Consider the following 20,520-nt stretch of genomic DNA (forward strand, 5'->3'; position numbering starts at 1 on the left):
AGAGACCTGGAAAACTGGGCTTAGAGGAATCTCATGAAGTGGGAGGAGGAATAACCCCATGCACCAGTACACACTGAGAGCCAACCATCCGGGGAAGCAGCTCTGCAAAAAAAAAAATCCAAGGATCCTGGAGGACCCCAAGCTAAACATAAGATAGCAATGTGTCCTTAAAGGCCAATGGTATTTTGCTTTAGAAGCATTGCTAGAAGGTTGAGGGAGATTATCCTTCTCCGCTACTCAGCACTGGTGAGGCCACACCTGGAGTGCTGGGTACAGTTCTGGACTCTGCAGTGCAAGAGAGATGGACTCACTAGCGCACACCCAGTGCAGTGCCACAAAGACAATTAAACATTACACACTTGCAAGGACTCTGGCCTTAATTTAAACACCTAATATTGCAATCTTGAGAACCCTTGACTTACATCAAAAAATGTACTAGATAACAGTCTCATTCGCTCCTCATAATGCATGCACTATAGTGATTTGACTAGTTATACTACAAGGTGGCTAGTGAGAATGGGAGCTTTTCCATTACCATACACTTGTATGCAGATCTTATTATTACCATTGTAACACTGTCTAAAATAAACTGGTTTTGCAGCTTGTTTTATCATCTGGGCTCAACACTGACACTCAAAGGCCATGTAAATATTAGTTATCTAGACAGCCTCACTGAAAGCTCTATGTAGACATGTCTTTTTAAAGGATTGGGCTTAAGCCTTAAATTTCACAGCACCATTAAAAATTCTGCTATATATTGCCTGTTGCCACTCTACAAACGGATACTTCATCTTCTCCTTACCGACAAACTGGCTAACACACCTGTGGCATGATGGGGGAAGACAAAAGGGAAGTTCACAAAAGGTGTTAGAAAATATTACAAGGAAAATACCAGCTTCATTTGCCTAAAAAAAAACCAACCAAGCAAAACAACCCGAGAAAACAAACAAGCAAAAAAACCCCTCACACCACAAAGTACTGACCCCCACCAATTGAAACAACAAAACCCCTCCTCCAAAACCAAAAAACCCACAACAGAAATATGTATTTCTTACCTTTGTTCTTGATGCTGAATCAGATGCAAATATATTTACATCCACTGCTCTACCTCCTCCAGGATACCCAGCCAACATTGTAAAAGCATCAAAAGACATATTACAGTCACATGAAAGAAGGAACAAGCTTATACCATATGTTTCTGCCCACATCAATTGCAAGAAATTACAGGAACATTCATGTTACTGTACTGGATAATTAATCTTAAAGCAAAAATTACATTTTAATGTTCTAAGAACAGGCTGATCATAGTCTATAGTTTCTGGTTATTCACCAGAGAACTCCTTTGTATTGTTAACAATACAATATATTTTCCAAGAAAATTCAGATCACTTTGAAATACAGTAGCTACAAAACATTTATTTTTTTAAATAAAAACATTTAAATCAACAGGTTTTGTAAAACAGCATGTCAAGTGTTTTTCTTAACCTTTGTATTGTGAGCACCTTCAGTTTTATGCTAAAACAGTTAACATAAATTATTATTTGGTCAGGCTATTAACCTACATTGAAATAAATATACTTTTAACCAAGACGGATCACTTAACGTATACCAGATTCCCATACCTTTATAAAAAGTTTCTCTGGTGACAAGTGAAATACAGACTGTGAAATCATAACTGCAGTATGTTCTTCTTTTTCTCTTTTTAATTTCAGTGAAGACTGGCCTATAATTTTAAACTATGAAAACAATTATAAAGCACTATAGACTATAGCTTAGAAAAAAACAAAACGCTTGTATCACACAAGAGAAATATTTGAGAAGGCTCACCTAAACAGTCTCAGAATAAGAGGTGGAATACAAACTCCTAAATGAGTTACAACACACTGGGCTGGTCATATCACACCCCACTCTTATGGGGGTGGAAATTAGCAATTTAACAGGAACAGAAATCTTTGTTTCATTACAAGGGATAAGCCACTGATAAGTGAAAACAATACAGCTCACAAAGTGCTTTTTATGCAGATACTACTGATTCCAAAACACAGGGCGCAAAATTCAACATTTAAAATTATACGAAACTTAAAAGTACAGAACAAAACAGAAGTTTACAAGTCAAAGTACTTCAGCACCTGAGATTTTCCTGTAGAAAGCCAGATACTTTCTTCAGGAACACGTAATACAATCAACTCCTCTGCTCGCAGTATTACAAAGGAATAATTGATCAAGAAAGAGTTGAAATATACATAATGCTCAAAAATTCTAATTAAGCCTTCAAGATAAATCTGCTGTCAAACTATACTTTTTGATCCATGTGCATTACCCAACTTGACTTTACAAAAACATTTTGTATTAAAACTGGAATTGATTTCATCTATTAAAGTGTTCTGATGAAATTAAACTTGAAAGACAAAGAGCAGTATGCAACTTGAATAATGTTGACAAAAAACTAAGAACATTGAAATAGAAACAGGTTTGAACAAAATGCAATAATCTGCTATGCAAGCATGTATTTTTACAGACAACTAGTGGTTATGTCTTTACTTTTGGTAAACTAATACTTTTCTGCTTTCACCTGGAGAACCGGGAAGTTGCATTTTCTATGTTCTGCTCTGTGTGATTAAGACTTCATGATTTCGTACGTTTAATTATCTGTTATCCTCCAGGTAGCCACTGTACTGCATACCAGTCTTAGAACAGAGGCTTCTTTCTTTAATCCCTTGGTTTTGAAGCTTTAAGCAATTGTGTATTCTATTTAACAACTGCACTCCCAGACTCCAGAGCAAAGAAGAAGCAAGCATTTAAAACAAAGGTCTCAACAAAACAGTATTCTGATGGGAACACAGTACTTTTATTCTAACAGGATCTAATTCTATTTATGAAGACTACTTAAATGTCAAATGATATGCAACATTAAAAGACTTCAAATACTGGAATATGAGGGATGTTCCTCTAATTGTAGAAATGCTTTTGTCAGGGGAAGTACACTGTACATTTGGTTTTATTTAATCACTTAGTGATACTGCAAAAAATTAATCAGTGTTACCAAGGTTAATGTTCCTCCCTCCACAATTAACTACCTGGAATTCTCTTGAACCATTCTATCACTGAAAACCCATCAAGCATATCTGTTTCTGTCTTTCCATTCCTAAAGAAGAATAACCAGGCACTCAGTAGTAACTTTAGGAAGAAAAGCTGCAGAGCTTATTTTGAAAGATTTAATACTAAATTATCATAGTTTTAAAATCTGAGTGTAGTAAAATGCAACTCCATCTCACTGAAGCCAAAACCAATCATCCTTAAACTCATCATCTTTCCTCAATACAAGGTGCAGCAGTTTTGAAAAACAAGAAGGGGGACAAACCCCTCCACAAATAAAAAAATTCCAAACCACGAATATTGTTTTCAGTGCAAACACTGTAGTCTTCAAAAGGTTAAGAGTACAAATATTTACGTTCCAGTGTATCCTTACCTACAAGGAATGTTGTTTCACATTATAAAGTATGTCAAATACCTTTAATCCAATTGCTATACTGAAGTTTACCCGCTCAAATCGATATGGTGGCTGAAACCGAAGTGTTTATACAAGCAGTTAAACTTTCTGGAGAAACTAATGCACACAGTTAAAAGCTCTCAGAAAACCCAAGGGTAAAATCAGGCAATTCAGCTGCTAGTCCTTAACCAATTTCAGTATAAAATGCCAAAAAGTAACCAGTTACTTAATGAGCAGTGAACTTAGCCTCCTGCAACCAGGAGCTTAAATCCCCTGCCCCCATCCCTAATTCTACAGGCCACAGAGGAAAGCTGGAGAAAACCACTTAGGCAAAACTCTTCTTGTCAGAACGCACCCTTACTGTATGTCATTCATTTTTCCAATGTGCAAAAGTTAGATTTCTAGCAAAATCCCTCAAACTTGAAGAAAACTTCTGTGACACTGCAGAGGGAGGTGGGCATGTTCAAAATATGCTTATAAAGTTCACCTACGACACTATTTTGCAGCACTGTGCTTTTAGAGTTATGAGCTAGGATTCCAAGTAACATTTGAAAAAGGCACCTACTACGCTTTCTTGATTAGCTGCCCATTTTAATAATTTTGGTACTCTTTGTCACAGTACATCAGGAAACAGCAGCACAAAGCATCAGACTGACAAGAATTTTGTATTTGTTCCCCTTTAGAAAGCAAACATTTTAAAAATGAAAGACACTCATGACAGAAACTCTCTCTCCAGTTCATATATAGATGGTCGACAAGTTTTGCTCTTCATTCTACATAAAGGCACAGTACAGTCTCTGTTTTGACCTTCCACATCAATATCAAGTAATGAGGGCATGTGGCAGTTAGTTCTTTTCTCAGTATCTGGCAAGAAGGTAACATCTGGACCTACACCACCCTCTAAACATTCAGAGTCTTTAGAGTTTGGTTTAATAATATGTGGAATAATCTGCCATGAATCGATTTTACTTCTGAGAGAAGAAGGTCGAGGCCTTGATATAATATTGACAGCGCTTTGCTTTTCAGCTGAAACACCACTGCGACTGCTTCTTTGTTGAACAGATGGAGAGTGCAGAGTTCCAGTAACTGATAGAACTGGTAATGTGGAGTCAACATTGGTTGAAGCAAATCCATTAGCTAGGAGAAAGGAAAGGCCAAACAAAAAAAAAAAGCCAATTTAAACCATGTGACTTCTTGATTTCCTTGCCATTTAGTAAAACAAGGTTGCTGCAAACACCTGTGGCTTTTTTCCCCCACTGGAAAAATTAAGATGCTTGTACATTTGTGGGAAGTCGCCTAAGCAATGACCAGCATCACTCAAATAATGTATTTGCATCTATACTCTGTCAGAGGCCATGGCAAATTTTTTTTGTTGTCACGAAAGGAGATATATAGACAATGCATCAACCTCCCAGTAAGAGGATGAATATTAATATTAAAGCCTCACAAATTTTTCCAGTTCTTATATATGTGGTATTACTATGCATACCACATATGCATAGAGTGCCATGAAGAATATTATATTTAACCCACCATAGAACACCAGCACTAAAATTTAGAACTTCTTTCTGAAAACTCACTAATTACAAACTTATCCATTTACATGAAAACCACTTAAAAGACCCTTTTTCCATCTTAAATTTTTACCAGCAGCTTAACTTAAGGATTTATAGAGCATGTGATATAACTTCTAGGTCAAGTAAGCACATCAACACTTACCAGGCTTGTTTTTCTTGAAGTTAGTAAGTGTGCAGCACTAGAATGATGCTCAATCACTCCCCAAAGTGGGCTGTGAAACTGTATTAAACAACTGTACTCTCTCAGAAAGTCCACAACAACCTAATGCATGCACCTGAACATTCTCAGTTTATTTCAGCCTTAATGCTAAGACAGTACATTTCAAGAAAAGCAGGTTCTCAACGACATGAAAAGACCAGGGAAACCTATTTTTTTAATACCTGATGAAAAACAGATATTGCCTTAAAATGAATTCTCTCTTCCCTTTAGATCTCCATACCCACACTCTTAACAGGATGCAAGTGCAGGTGGTTTAGACAGGGTTCAGACACAAAGGGCTTACCCCCAGGCAGTTACTGTGGCTCAGCTAACACATAACTAACAAAAATCTTAGCATCTCATTAGTGAATGGATAGTTTCTCTATGTTTTCTGTTTCTATTTTTAAAAATTTCCTACATTTTAATTTCTTAATTACCCACCTGTGGTCTGAAAATTATTCCCATCTGATAAAGTTCGTCTGTGACCCAACACACTTAACTTTGTCAAGGAATCATTTTGCAGATTTTGAGATTCTTCCTTCTGACAAAGATCAAAAGGCTGAGTTTTTAATCGAGTAGAAACCGTGTTAGGAGCCAGCTGTATCCTCTGTTCTCTCTTACTTTCTGATGTTTCAGATGAAAAGTCATCAGTAGAACTACATGGACCACAGTCGTCAAGCACAGTGCTTACAAATGCATCTTCACTGTCAGGCTGAAGTAAACATTTTGTAGAAATGGAGGGCATAGAGAGAAGATTCACAGTATTTGCAGCTGGATTTAGGGTTGGAATACTTGCTTCCTCTTTCTTGGTCTGTAGTCGTGTAGGGCTGGCACTCCTACGAAATATTGAAGCTCGCTGAAATATTCCATCACGCTTCTTCTTCTCATCCTTAGGCAAGAGCTCATCTGGACCCTGTGGTCTGTTCAGCTCTCTGATATCTAAGCCCAGAGCAACAGATGCAAGCAGGACAGCACACCCATACAGCACTGAATCAGTCTTCTTTTTCTGCAGCGTCCTGCTCAGACTGTTTGTAGGTGTCATTTGAGGAGTACTATTGGTAGAACTAGCAGAGGTTCCTTCTTCAAAGCTCTCATGTTCTAGTGTATTCTCTCCCTGATCATCTTTCCACAGAGGTAGATTAATATAGGCCTGACTCGGCAACTTAATAGGCTTTGGTCTTTTACTGTCCAAACCTTCAGGGAGAAGCTTCTTATCAGTACAGACACCTATAAAACATCACAGTACACTTTAAGATTGCAATTCAGCTATTTTTTTATTGCATGTCTGCATATGTACATCATGATTTCCTTCCACTCACAGAAGCATTAATCTTGAGGTATATTATACACCCCCTTTAGATGCAGTCATAAGTTCAGAGACTTCATTGTAAGATCCAGAAACACACCCTAAGCCTAAATCTCTTCATGTACTCTTGAGAGTTTTTAAAATAGCAGAAGTACCATTTTGCTACAATTTCATCTTTTTAGCAAATCAAAAGCAAACTATTAGAAGAAACTTGCAGATAAATCTTCCCGAGTATGTAAGTTAACTGCAAATGAACTACATTTTCCACATCTGGAAGACTTTTATTTTAAGAGATGCTTAATGTATCTCCCAACCTTTATGCACTCAGTTCAGTTCAAGAGCAGATATTTTCTTTGCATTTTCTGTGATATTTGAGGATTTGCAACACTTCTGTAGTGCTTTTCAAATAACATGGAAAGTATTTCGGTGTATGGATTACAGTTAAGTAATTTACTATTTACAATCTGCCAGGTAAGATCTGGAACACATTCTTTACAACACTTTCAATTAAGCTGTGTTCCAAAATCCAGCAATTTGCTGGAAGCTTTTCCAGGCAATTCATAAGGTCATGGTGCTCCAGAGTACAATGTAAATCTGACACCTTACACCTAACGACAAAATGGAAGGTATAATTTGACCTGCACATGTTATTCTACTATAAACTACTGAATGCTACAAAATAAACACAGAAATATTTGAAATGCAAATATGTAAACTTGTATAATCCTCTCTGTATACAGGGGTTTAGAAGTAAGCTAATACATCTGTAAAATTACTATTTGTGAAGCTTGATGAAGACAAAAATGCCTTTTTCCTAGGGGGAAAAAAAAACCCAACCAAAACACAACAGCATCCAAGCAGCTTACCATTTCTTCTTCCAGCTAGGAAAAATCTAGCCACTGGTATGGACAACAATTTATATCACAGGTTTTTTTTTTTTCCCCTGACACTGGTAATTTAATTTTCTCAGATAAAAGAATCTGTAGTATTGAAAGTGTGTGTAAATTTGAAAATTATTATGGATATTGTAGAGCTATAGCACATTACAGTAGCAGTCATAAAAATCAACATATGGCTATCATGTTCCTGATCCTTAGGGGATTAGGTACATTTTTCCTTGTAGTTTACCTGTAAACCCCAAAATGTTACCTAAACAACTTTAAGTTTACTTTTTTTTTTTCCCATGAAAATTTAGAGAATGAGTCCCATTTAAAAATCAGGAAACTGATATCTGGGCATACATCAGGGCTTACATATTTTTAAACTATGACCTTTTTTTTTTTTTTACACAACTGTGCACAGCCCACTAACATTAAAAGTCATTGATGATCATTTAAATGCCCAGACAATTATTAATTTAGTTATTTCTAAAGAGGGAAAAAAAATCCAAACACAACAACAACAAAAAAAAGGAAACACAAACCCACCATCTAAAGTGGTGACTGCAGTGGGGGAAAACCCACATCTGTACATCACACACCATGTACATTTCTTAGCTGCTAATGATGGAAATGTAAGGATTTTAACAGTTGTGTTTTTAATAGACAGGATTTTGTTGTTTTTCCACAGAAAAATGATTTGCAGCATGACTACTCTTCTAATAATCTGCACAGTCCTTGAGGAATTCAAGCAGTACAACGCTGGAGGTATACTTAATGCCATTAAATGACAACTTTCACTTTTTCAAAAATAGCTCTTACCTTGGTCCACAAATAGTGAAGCTAAGGGAACACCCTTCTGATTTTTCATTAAAATGGTTGACCAAGGGTTACTGCCGTCTGAAAGGGGTCTTATTCTGAAATAAGAAGTTATTTTGATATTACCATGCTTATGCACTTTGACGGAAAATTACCAAAACATCTTTCTTTTTAAACTATAAACATGTAGTACTTAACTTGAAAACAGTAAAGCTTCCCAAAGGTAAAAAAAAATTATATAGCAGAGAGTCATATGATTATCAATTGATACAATGAATAAGAGATAAAAGGCATGCAAGACAAAAATTTAAAGCCAATGAAAAACAGGCCTTGACCACCTAAGAACAAAAGCTGGTGAAGACCTGGACAACAGTTTCACAGGGTCAAAGAAATTATGTCAATATTGGAAATTTATTAAACACAGCCATTGTAAAGCTAACAAAAAATATCATAATTCCAGTTTCAGTAGATGGCCTGGAATCAATTTCTGCTACAGGTGGATGTCTCTACCAACAAAAAAACCCAAGGTGCTATAAATAATTATACTATTAAAAGAGACAAGGAAAAAGGATCACTTGCTTCAGATAGAATTGCTAATCTCCACTTCTGAGCAATCAGAAAAAATAATCTGAAAGTGAAGGTGTCCAATTGATTTTCAGAACCATTTCAACCCATGTTTGTCAGTGTAAATGATGTTGCTGGAATGACTTCTGCATCATGTATGTGAAGCCAGTCTTCTTTAATTGTACTGGAAGTGCCCACTTGGGGCCATGCTTTATACTTCTTCAAGTCAGTATGATGAAGGGCAGGAAAGACAAGCCATAAATGTCTGGTATGCATTAGTAGCTCAGCATCCCAGTATGTTCCAAGTCTCAAAAACCAGAGATAAAGAGCAACAGATAAGAGACTCTAAAACTTTAATACAAGTAAATGTTTTATCTCCTAGTCTATGTGGGGGTGCTATTTATTACTAATGTAAATTCCTAAATCAGTTAAAAGGTAGGACTGAATTTTATCTGTAACTAGAGACTGCAGAACATCTCTCACTCACTATTTGTTAGCGATTCAGTTATCAAGAAGGCTTAGTACCATCAAACAAACAAAATGTAGTAGACATACTTGTCCTTACAATCTGCACGATCCTTGCTTTGAACGGAACTTGGTCCCCATGTACAACCTCTCTTTTTAAAACTTCTCTTCACATCTTCAAACTCTTCTTGGTGATAAGTTGTGCTCCTTCCCCAAGTTCTGTTGCTTTCATCTGAAGTTACTACATATTGGATTTAAAAACAGACCAAAAAAACCCCATATATAAATAGCATTTCTAAACCCAAGCTATTTTGACAGCATATTTTCTCTGTTGCAAAACAATTTTGACACTTTAAGATTAGTAGACAAAACTTGAGATGTTTTTTCTTTTACCAGAACCACCAGACCAAAACCACCACACAAGCTGCACTGATACAAAAAGATGAACAAGCAAGAAAAATAATGTATGAGCTAACCAGAGACCCAAACTAAAGATAAGCAGTGAAACAATCATATTTTCCATGCTTCATCTAACTGAGAACCTATATTTAGATAATTCAGACAAGTGAGTTAGACTGAGCACTTAAATTCCAATGAAGAAAATATATGCTGTGAAACAACTGGTATTAAAAATAAAATATTCCAATTGTGACAATGATTAACATTTTCTTTCTCACTACACCAAAACAAATTACACTTTTACAGCGTCTAACTTTCATTAAATGCTTAGTCTGTCACTGTCTCCACTGTTAAACAGAACCAGCCCCTTTGAAACATAATGAAATCTTGCCTTTTTTCATAACCCCAATGGGAAGTTCACATTCACTTGTGATATCTACATCTTGCTGGTACACATATACACTGTTTCTTCGGCCATTAGTTGTGTGTGTATCTGTTTTGGGAATCACTGAGGAAAAATTAAGAGAATGTAGTAGAGGTCTTAGTCAAGCTGATTTCAGAAATGGAACTGTTTGCCTTATATTTTTATCTTTGGTTCATTGAGCCCAGGTATCTAAAGGCATTAAGTGTCTTTTGATAGCAGGTTTTTACAGCAGGGTTTAGAGGATCCTACTTCTAGGACCAGACTCAGGCAAGCAGATTTTCACATATGACTAACTAGAAAAGTAACTTGCTATCTATGTAGCATGCTTACAGCTATGCTAGTGAGACCTAAAAATAAAAAAATAAAATAGTTTAGCCTGTTATAATAGCATGATAAATGAGGTGGCTCTGCTGCTCCTCTGCTGCAAAGTGCTCTCCTCATGCCTAACCGTACATCTTCTAGCCAGTACAGCTTCCCCTCTAGTGCAGCACTCTACTTGCCTTCTTTATATTCACTTTTTCAGCCACATTCCAGGAGCAGGCATATGTATCTTCCTGGTTGACCTTCTCCCTTAAAAACACCTTTCAAAATCAGCTCGATTTGTTTTAGTAACAAAATTTACAATTAACTAGATTTTTATTTTAACTTTAAAAACTTTCAGATTTGGAAGCTTGACTTACTCATGACAAAGAGAAGCAACCAAGTAACCAATTGTTAGATACGCCTGTTCCACTCACCTGTATTTGAGCAAGTTTTCTTGAAACAACAACACTTTGAAGTTAAATCAAGATAAAGTGTTATTGTGGGAAAGAGAATTTATTTTGCACAGGTGCAAATGGGTGTGGAAGCTAAATTGTTTCAGCCAGATACTCCTGAGCAATCTGATAAGCTTTTAGGTAAAGTCTAGGGATCCAAACTCAAAAACAGAAGTGTATTACTTTTAAAGGAGAGCCTTTATGTTGTCCTGTATATTCTAGCCCTCCGAATGCAAATGCCTGGTGAAATCAAACAAAAAAAAAACAAAACAAAACCCCCCAAAAAAAAGCAAAAAAAAAGAAAGATCCCCAGTGGCACTCAGCACACATGCAAGGACTGGCACTGCTATAGCTTACATAAGGCATTTAAAAAAACAACCCTCAAGTTTTCAGAATCGTGCCAATACGTGACACTTGCTTCGTTTTCAAGTATTTCTACATAAAGCAAGGAGAATCAAAGATAAGACAGTCTTGTTTACATGTTATGATGACATCTTACTAAGGAAAACTTTTCTTACCTTTCTGCAGTAAAAAAAGCAACCAACAGAAAAAATCCCCATGCAGTTTGAGGTAGGGAAATCATTATCAACACAGATGCTGTGTTAGCTAATATTTTTGGGAAAAAAAAATATAAATTCCTTTTCATTAAGAAAAGTAAGACAGAGTTTGTCCACCTCTCTCCTTGATCCATAACTTACGGGTAGCAATGGTCATTGCCCAGGTAACTGTATCAGTTACAGTTCAAACAAATCCTAAAGTTACTGCCAGAAAAGATCTCACTTCTCCTTTTCCTTTAGACATTGAAAATGAAAGGGCAGGGATATTCCAAAGATGAGAGATCTGGTTCCTATCCAAACTTTACACAAAGTTTCACATTAGTGAAAAAATATATAATAAAAACCTAAAAAAAAAACCAAACTAAAAAAAAATCTTTAGGTACAGAATAGTATGCAGAAAAATCCATTTTTATTTCCCCTCCTTCTTATTTATATCTGATAAAGCCAGAATCTGAAGTAATTTCCTTTAGAGGTGACTACCCTTACAGGAGAAGACAGTCATCATCCATAAGCAATCAGTTGAAACAAGTTCCACAGATTTTATTTAAAGAAAGAAGCTTAAGGCAGTCCACTCTGAATATTGGTAATTAGATAATCTACTTTGCACAAGAGATCAGACAGTACAAATGCAAGCACTGAATCCTGTAGGAACTGTTTTCTATCTCTACATAAGTAATTCCCAAACAAATGCAGGCTTAACTGTAACAGTATAAAAAGTTTTCTTCCATATTCATGATACCTCGACTACATGAACACATCTTGCCTTCTATCATCAGTATACATAGAATAATGTAGACCTGCTAGCGGACTCACAATCTTATTGTTTCCTTCCTGTTTAAAAAAAAAACAAAAACAAACAAAAAAACCCAAAACCAAAGCAGGCTTTCTTCTTTATTTTCTTACGGTTTTGTATTTGCTTAAAACTTGCTTCTCTTTTGACACAGCAAGCTGGGTTGCTTGCTGATTCTTTGGCCTTTCCATCTTACACAACTTCTTTGCTTCCTGAATCTTTCTTGATTTTATCAATTCCAACATCTAATAAAAACTTTATTTCCATTTTGCACGGTTTTAAACATGATACTTTGCCTTTTGTCATTATAAATTTTGATTCTTCATTGTTATATCTCAGTCAGCTTACAAATGAGCTCCTAAAGTTATAAAAATTATTTAATGCATTCACAATAATTCTGAATTACTGAAAATTAGTTAACATTTTAGCAAGAATATCCCTCCCATCAAAGAACAAATTGCAAATGTTAGAACAAGCTAAGAGACCTAGAAATGAGACAAATCTGGCTGGAGTCAGACACTGCTACTAGTGTTTCATTTAGCATATAGAACAAGTAGTCTCTATTGACCAAATTAACAAACGGAATGGTGGAAACTTACATTGTATAGCTCGAAGACGAGGAATTATTGTGGGACTACTTGATGGACTGGAGCTGTTACTGTTTAAACTCCTCCTCTTATCCAGATTGGGGGATGCCTGCACTGTTATTTTGTGCTGGAAATCTGCAAAAGAGTAAAACAAATCAGTTTTAAAGTTCTAAATAAACAACTCTTCAGAAGATTATGCTGCTGTACTACTTGTAACAAAGCTATATAATGAATTAAACTTGATAGCATAAGAGATGTTTGTATCAAAAGCACTGACAAACTAACTTTTAATGTAATAATTTAGAACTTGAGTCAAACAGTTTCACACCTTCAGACACTGTACGATAGATTTGCACTAATATCAACAAAAGCAGGCAGGTCCAACTGGAACCAAAATGAGACACATCTACATCAAACTGTTATTCAGTCTCGTTGGTTATCACAAAGGGAAAGAAAAATCTCAGTGTTTCACTTCAAATGAATCAATATTCATGGCAATCAGATTTGCCTTTTTTTAATATGCGATTCATATACAACATAAAAAGTACTGTTAACAAATAAGTCACATCTAGGAACATATCAGAAAAGCAGGACAAAATACATTTTTTTTATAGCAATGTAGTAAAAAAAAACCCAACAAATATTGGCAAGTAGGAAAAATTTTATGAAATAAAATTTTACGATATGCCCCTCTTCAATCTCCATCATAAGTGCAATTAGATTGTATGCTATTCTTACAACAATTTCCTCAAGGACAAGTTCATCCTGATGATTCTTGACAACAAAGAGCTATGTTATTCTGAATAAAACTATTTAATCATATTTTCAAGTTAAATACGAGCAGAACTGGAAACAAAGGACCAAACATTTAGTTTAAGTTTGTGATCCAGCATAAGCCAACCTAACATGTTTGACTGGGAGGCTGTAGTGTGATTTCTATGTTATTTACTGTTTTTAATTATTTTTAAAGTAAGGAAAAATAAGCTTATTTCACTAGCGCTGAAACAGTACTACTCTACATATCTCTTTGTCTGTTTCCACCTACCAGACAGCCATGATTTGGTCAGGCCTGTGTTAGTGTGGAATTAAGTTCTTACTGCATTAGTAATAAACTGACAAGATTTCCCCTGGAAGCCACTGAAAGGAGGCCCATCAACGCCAGATGCTGGAACCACTACCGAAGGCTTTCCAACCGCTAGCATAACTCTGAGTTTCCGTAGCGCCATCTCGTGGCAACATTAAAAAGGAACACTAAACAAAAACCCAACTGTACAAACACACCTCTTTTGCAAAGAGGACATTTTAATGTGTTCGTGGGTGGAATTAAATGCTCTAACATTAAAATTATATCATATTGGTATTTTGAAATAATATCTTCCGTTGCTATTACAGTATTTTTTTTTAACAAGGCACCCAAGATTGGAACCGCTGTATTGTACTTGTGACTGTAATAAGCATGCAATTTGGACCTACTACACCTGTACCTCAAGCCTTCACAAAGTGCTGCTGTTCTGCTAGGTACTTCAACATTTAGGGCAAGCAGCACTAATACTTAATCACGTTAGAAAGTTCTGGAATGTGATAAAAAGGTGGTTTTCTATCTGCACAAAGAGAACAATGGCAAAAATCTGAACTTTGAACCAGTCTTAAACCACATGGCTCCCATGCGAGTAACCTTTCCCTCCAGATGCGAGGGACTTCCAGCTGAATCAGATCAACAATTCTTCCAGCTGAAATGAGGACTACTTGACAAGAACATGATACGTATAAGCTGTTTTGGGGAGATAGGGAGGTGCATATACAATTCCTACCATACTTCTTTGCACTATTGGGGTAGAAGGACCTGGCAGTGAATTAAAATAGTAGCCAATGCTGAAAATATTAACCATGGAACTCCATGGTTAACATTAACTATGGAAAGCGTGCATGTTTGATTGTAACATGTATTGTGAACTTAAAAAAAGAAAAAAGCAAACCTGAAGGCAAACTAATTCTGTGTCCATCTTTAAGTTTTAACCTGCTTCTTTTAAATTTGCCCTTCCTCTTCTTTACATTAGGTTTCTCTTGGTTTAACTGGAATATCATGATATTGAGCTCACGCTCCAGTACATCAATCTCTCGTTCTGCTAACTGCTGCTCACGGCGTTTAAGTAATTCTTCTTGAGATTTTTGCTGAAGAGCTGCTCTTGTCAACTCCTCTTCTCGTGATCGAAGTTCCTGAAGATAAGATTCACACAGTGAAACTAAATAATAATGTGAAGGTTGCATTAAAGGAGATGTGAAGTGCACAGTAGGTTTTATTTCCCAGTTTATTTTCATGACGCACTATATACATAGGCACATGCAACCTTCTGACAACCTTCCATTCTGCATAAACCAAGATTCTATATCCAGACACACCAAGCATTATACAGATTTCCTTTACCGTTTAACTTCAGTCACTTAGGGCAGTTAAGCACTGGCAATGGGGACAACACATCCAATCAAAGATTATCAGCTTACAGTCTAGCAGATAATGAGCTCCAAGTACCTCACATCAGAGACTATTCCACAGCATGAGGGCTGCTCTTACATAGCCCCTATGCAGTAACATAAAGCAAATGACCTGACGAATACACAAATGAATATCTTTATCTTAAATTTTCTAACCTTTCTTGTTTTTCAGCCATGTATAAAGTAGCACTTTTCTATCTAGAAAAGCAATCAGTATTACACTAAATGAGGATTACTGTAATAGGATAAACCAAGTCATAAGACAGAAGACAGCTGTTTCTTAATTAAAATCTAGCAGGTATCTGTATCAGATCAAACAATTACTAACCACTGAAGTATACCACAGACTCTCCAACCATCAATCCCATAGAATATAGTTGGTTTTCCCCCTTTATTCTTTTCCATTTTGGAGAAGGAGGAGCTTTAGTAAGGAAGATAGTTAATTTCACAAGGTAAATGAATCTCCACCTTAAATAAATAAACCTACCACCTTAAAATTATCTTCAGCTTCAAGATCTGTTAAAATATATCTGAAATTTAAGTAGACCTCCCTTCATAGTACAAGGCAGTTGTTATAGGCAGTACTGCTAACAAAAGAGACTACAGGAAAAGGAGAAGCTATGATGGGACTGATACTTTAAGTTTCTCATTACATATATCTTTCATTTTTACATACAATTATGTAAATGCTACCTGGAGAGAAACTGAAATCCAATTCAAACAGAAAGTGAGCATATGAAATTAAGCTATGCTAGAAGTTCTGCATAGAAGAATCTTATTCCTATTTAAAATTAATTCATTTTGTCACTGTACAACCTTACAATTGTGGTGGTGGTCAGGTTTTTTTTTTGCTTGTTCGGGATTTAGTTTGGTGTTTTTCTCAGAGCAGACTGCTCATCAGTATCCAGCAATACTGTATGCCAGTACAATGCCTTATCACATACAGTGAAAGCAATATATATTGAATAATTAGCTCCTGAATTATACTACTCAGATGTTTTCAAATGAGGGGAAAAACCAGCTCCGCTCTTGCCAAAAAGACTACAGATGTCAAGACAGGTTAGCACGGAGGCAAACTGGTTCAGTGAAAAGTATCTCACAAAGATACTTGTTTCTTTACAAACACGGCATATACATATTGCTTATTGTTTTCAAATACAATAGAAATGACTGACAAATTTCATATGGTTTGCTAATTTTGAGTGAGCTTCTTTAAGACAATATTTGATTTTTTTTATTTTATTTTTTTTTAAATCTGTGCTGCTTAACATACATAGTTTTGCAAAAGGTAATTCCGCCTCATGGAAATTCAAAGGAACTTGCTTACACCCCATTATGTAAGCTTTTGGGTTTTTTTGTGTGTTTGGGTTGGCTTGTTTTGTTTTGCTTTTTGTTTAAGGTATTTAATCACTTCATTTAGAGATCACTGCAAATTTTCACTTTCCTCCTCCTCCTCCCATCCATTCAAACTGGACAACCTAAAACAAGGGCTGGAAGCAGAAGCATCATGAATTCAGTTTTAAAATAAAGGTACTTTAGAGTTTAAATAGAAAATATGTTTATTGCTGCATTACTGCAGTAATAAAGATGTATTAGGAGACACTGCTGATCATCCATGCTTCACTGCCCTCAAAGCCAGGACAAAGCTCAGTAACTAGGACAAACTTGAGGGCCCATATTGAAAACGCAGGTAGTCTACCAAAAGTAGTAGTGCTTCCTCACTGAGAGATTAAGTATTTACTCCAAATAAACTAATTAAAGCCAGACTTAGTGCAATTAGATATGCAATGCTTCTACACCACTCTACAATTAAAACACCCATTGAAAAGAAGCTAGGAAAGAATTCTATATTTAAGTTGCTCAAGAACGTTTGTCAAAAGAAGATTGTGATCTTCTCCTGGAGTGGGCGTCACCATCACTCATTTACAGCAAGCCCTTGAGGAAATTCCTCCTTTACAGGCATGAGACTCCATGCAGCATTTTTTTGGCTTACTATTATTATATAAATACTTCATAGGCATTATTTTCTCCCCAGTACCTGACAGCAAAATTAACAATGTGCCAAATTAAATAAGCCTGCACATATGAAAACCTTGTCTAAGTTGAAATTACATGCTTTCATTCTCAAACAAGTTTACCTAATTAGGGCAGATGCCTTTGGAGATGCATTTACTTTGGCATATAAGAAGTAAATTCCATTTTATCTTTTCCCCTCCCTAATTAAGCTTAACTCACTTTTACACCAAAAATGTGACTCCTCTCCCAAAGCTTTGCACCAACTCATTTAATCCGAAACTTGATTTAGTCAGATTTTTCTTCAACAAGGAATTGCATACTGGACTACTGCTTTCAGGGAAAAAAACAAAACGAACAAAAACACCCCCAAAACCATCTGAATGTGAATGCCTGTTACAATTTAGCATGACCAGCAGGTCAAAGGAGGTGATCCTGCCCCTCTACTCTGCTCTCGTGAGACCTCACCTGGAGTATTGTGTGCAGTTCTGGTGTCCTCAACATAAAAAGGACATGGAACTGTTGGAACAAGTCCAGAGGAGGGCCACAAGGATGATCAGGGGACTGGAGCACCTCCTGTATGAAGATAGGCTGAGAAAGTTGGGGATGTTCAGCCTGGAGAAGAGAAGGCTGAGTGGAGACCTCATAGCAGCCTTCCAGTATCTGAAGGGGGCCTATAGGGATACTGAGGATGGACTCTTCATTAGGGACTGGAGTGATAGGACAAAGGGTAACGGATTAAAACTTAAACAGGGGAAGTTTAGACTGGATATAAGGAAGAAGTTCTTTACTGTAAGGGTGGTGAGGCACTGGAATGAGTTGCCCAAGGAAGCTGTGAATGCTCCACCCCTGGCAGTGTTCAAGGCCAGGTTGGACAGAGCCTTGGGTGACATGGTTTAGGTGTGAGGTGTCCCTGCCCATGGCAGGGGGGTTGGAACTTGATGATCTTAAGGTCCTTTCCAACCCTAACTGTTCTATGATTCTATGATTCTAAATGCTCCCAGAGTAAAAAGGGGGAAATGACTGGTTCAGCAGTTGCTGGAAGCAGAAAAGAGAGTTATGTTCTATGGCAGGCTGCAGGAAGTAAATGCAGTGGCTGACAACTCTCTACCCTCTCTTCAGGGACTGTAACCTATCTGGGAAAGGAAAAGGTCTGACAGCTACAGAGGCACGCAGCACAGCTCCAGCAACCCCTATGTCCACTGTAGGCAGGGCAGAGGCTACACAGACAATGCCCAGTTACATGATCTGAAACAGAAGAGGAAAAGCAGAGGGTGGACAAAAAAGGCAGATAGGAAGTATGCAAGATTATTATGGATGATACTGCAGTCTTAGTGGTCATCTATAAATTCTGATACCACATAAGCTGATATTCCAGTAGATCTGTAATGTCATATCCCTCACCAACCAACAGTCCACCAACAGCCATTTGTGACACTTGATGAGAAGTGAGGGACAAAGGCTAATAACAGTGACTTGCAAGACAAGAGTTTATTATTTGCTTTTATCAAAGTGACCGTATCTTTTATAAAGATTTCTTCAGAAGTCACTGCATCTCAATTCTCTTCTTCCTCATCTATTACCACTTCATGAAATATAGCAACAAATATATACTGGGCAATAATTATACTGCAAGGAAGACCTGCAAAGAAGGAATCTGTTTCTACTAGAAACATTTCTAAAACAGACTCGAGAGGACACCTGGCCTACTCCAGCTGATGTCTTTACCAAGTTAGCTAAAGAAAAATATAAACTTCAGGGTAATTAAGAACTAGCTGAAGTAACTAAAAGAGAGGGTTAAGACAATTAAGTGAGCACTCATTTAGCACAAGCATATTATACAATATCATCATGGAAAGAAGATCGGTGACAGGGATCTGCATCATAAACGACAGAAAGTGAATTTGCCGATTCATGAGTACAAGGTTGACCTAATCAATCTTCTTAATATCTGGCAAGAGTATTTCCAAAAGTGAAACACCAAAATAGATCAGTATTATCAATCTGTTCAGGACGGAGAGATAAAAGCACTATTCCATTTTTGGAAAATAAGCCACATGATACAGTAAAAAAAGGATGAAAAGCTTTTCATCCCTACAGCCGAGGAAAATGTTCGAGAACTGAAATTGTTCAACAACTGTTCAACTGCTGAAAATCTTCAGTGGTTAGAAGGATTAGCTAAACGTTAAATAAACTCTGGTTTGTTAGCTGATGTATTCAAATATCCAAAAAAAACCCCACACTTTAAAAAGAGCCTATGTGTCACATTTACAGATATACAACCTGTTTTGTTTTGGGAAACTGGTGTGGGTATCTTTCTTTTTCAACTGCCTGTGCTTCTTGAATGAGGCTGTTCAGATGACAACTCTGACTACAGTAACATTACACTTCCTCTCAAACTTAACATTTCACTTCAACTGAAACACCTCTAGCTATAGTTTCAGCAGACAGTACTGTTTATTTTTGTTAAAGAAGGAGGAGGAAAAGCAAATTGTCTGGAATTTGAGAAAAACAGCATTCAAATGTTTTTTCTAAAGTAAGTTTGCTGCAAGACAGAGTTATCTTAAAATACTGTCCAGAAATGCACTAACGGAATTTAATAGTATATCCAGCTCAAGTAGGCAACTTAATAATGTTTTAATGACGAGAGTAAATCCTCTCTTCCAAATAGTTCATCCTCTCAAGTGTATCTCCACTCCTAAAACAGGTTTCTTGTATTATATTGGTAAGCCACAATTCAAAAGTTCAAAACTGCTGTACCACATAAATGCACATACACACATACCCTCCTTTCCCTGCCATATAATTACAAAAATAAACTTACTTTTTCCTTGGTCCTCAATTCATTGAATATCTGCTGAATTTCCAACTTCCAGTCATCTTGCATGGAATGGAAAGACTCTTGAGGCATTTCAGTCATAACTGCCCCTTCTATGGCAGTAAGCTGTTCAAGAATTAAGGCAAACGATGGTCGGATATGAGGGTCCTGCTCCCAGCATTCTAGAATTTATCAAAATCCCATCAGTTTTTAATAGTACATATAACTTTGAAAAAATCACATGAATTTCAAGTTACTTGCTATTGTTCCTACAGTTCTAACGTGTTCCCTTTACTTGCACGGCTCCCCTAGTTCCATTTTCTGTTTACAGAAGAGGTATCTACCTACCTGTACTCACAGGACTGTTTTTGTATTAATAGTCAAAT

The 20,520-nt window shown here is 36.6% G+C and overlaps 1 protein-coding gene across 2 annotated transcripts in view; it reads right to left on the reverse strand.

The window, feature by feature from the left end:
• Positions 1-1,396: 1,396 nt before the first annotated feature.
• Positions 1,397-20,520, reverse strand: part of MAP3K21 (mitogen-activated protein kinase kinase kinase 21) — a 42,236-nt gene continuing 23,112 nt past the window's right edge. The window contains exons 4-11 of one of the 2 annotated variants that reach the window (XM_061471260.1): positions 20,141-20,316; positions 14,787-15,027; positions 12,823-12,945; positions 10,089-10,205; positions 9,389-9,539; positions 8,273-8,367; positions 5,708-6,493; positions 1,397-4,627 (exon numbers count right to left, since the gene is read on the reverse strand). In XM_061471260.1, coding sequence (XP_061327244.1) covers positions 4,203-4,627; positions 5,708-6,493; positions 8,273-8,367; positions 9,389-9,539; positions 10,089-10,205; positions 12,823-12,945; positions 14,787-15,027; positions 20,141-20,316 — 2,114 coding nt within the window. In that variant the 3' untranslated portion in view covers positions 1,397-4,202. The remainder of the gene's footprint in view (positions 4,628-5,707; positions 6,494-8,272; positions 8,368-9,388; positions 9,540-10,088; positions 10,206-12,822; positions 12,946-14,786; positions 15,028-20,140; positions 20,317-20,520) is intronic. The other variant, XM_061471261.1, reaches the window with a different exon arrangement.

This window comes from Pezoporus flaviventris, unplaced genomic scaffold, assembly GCF_033815535.1.
Source record: "Pezoporus flaviventris isolate CSIRO_AGI_PZ_B2104156 unplaced genomic scaffold, CSIRO_AGI_Pfla_v1 ptg000066l, whole genome shotgun sequence".
Classification (NCBI taxonomy): Eukaryota; Metazoa; Chordata; class Aves; order Psittaciformes; family Psittacidae; genus Pezoporus; species Pezoporus flaviventris.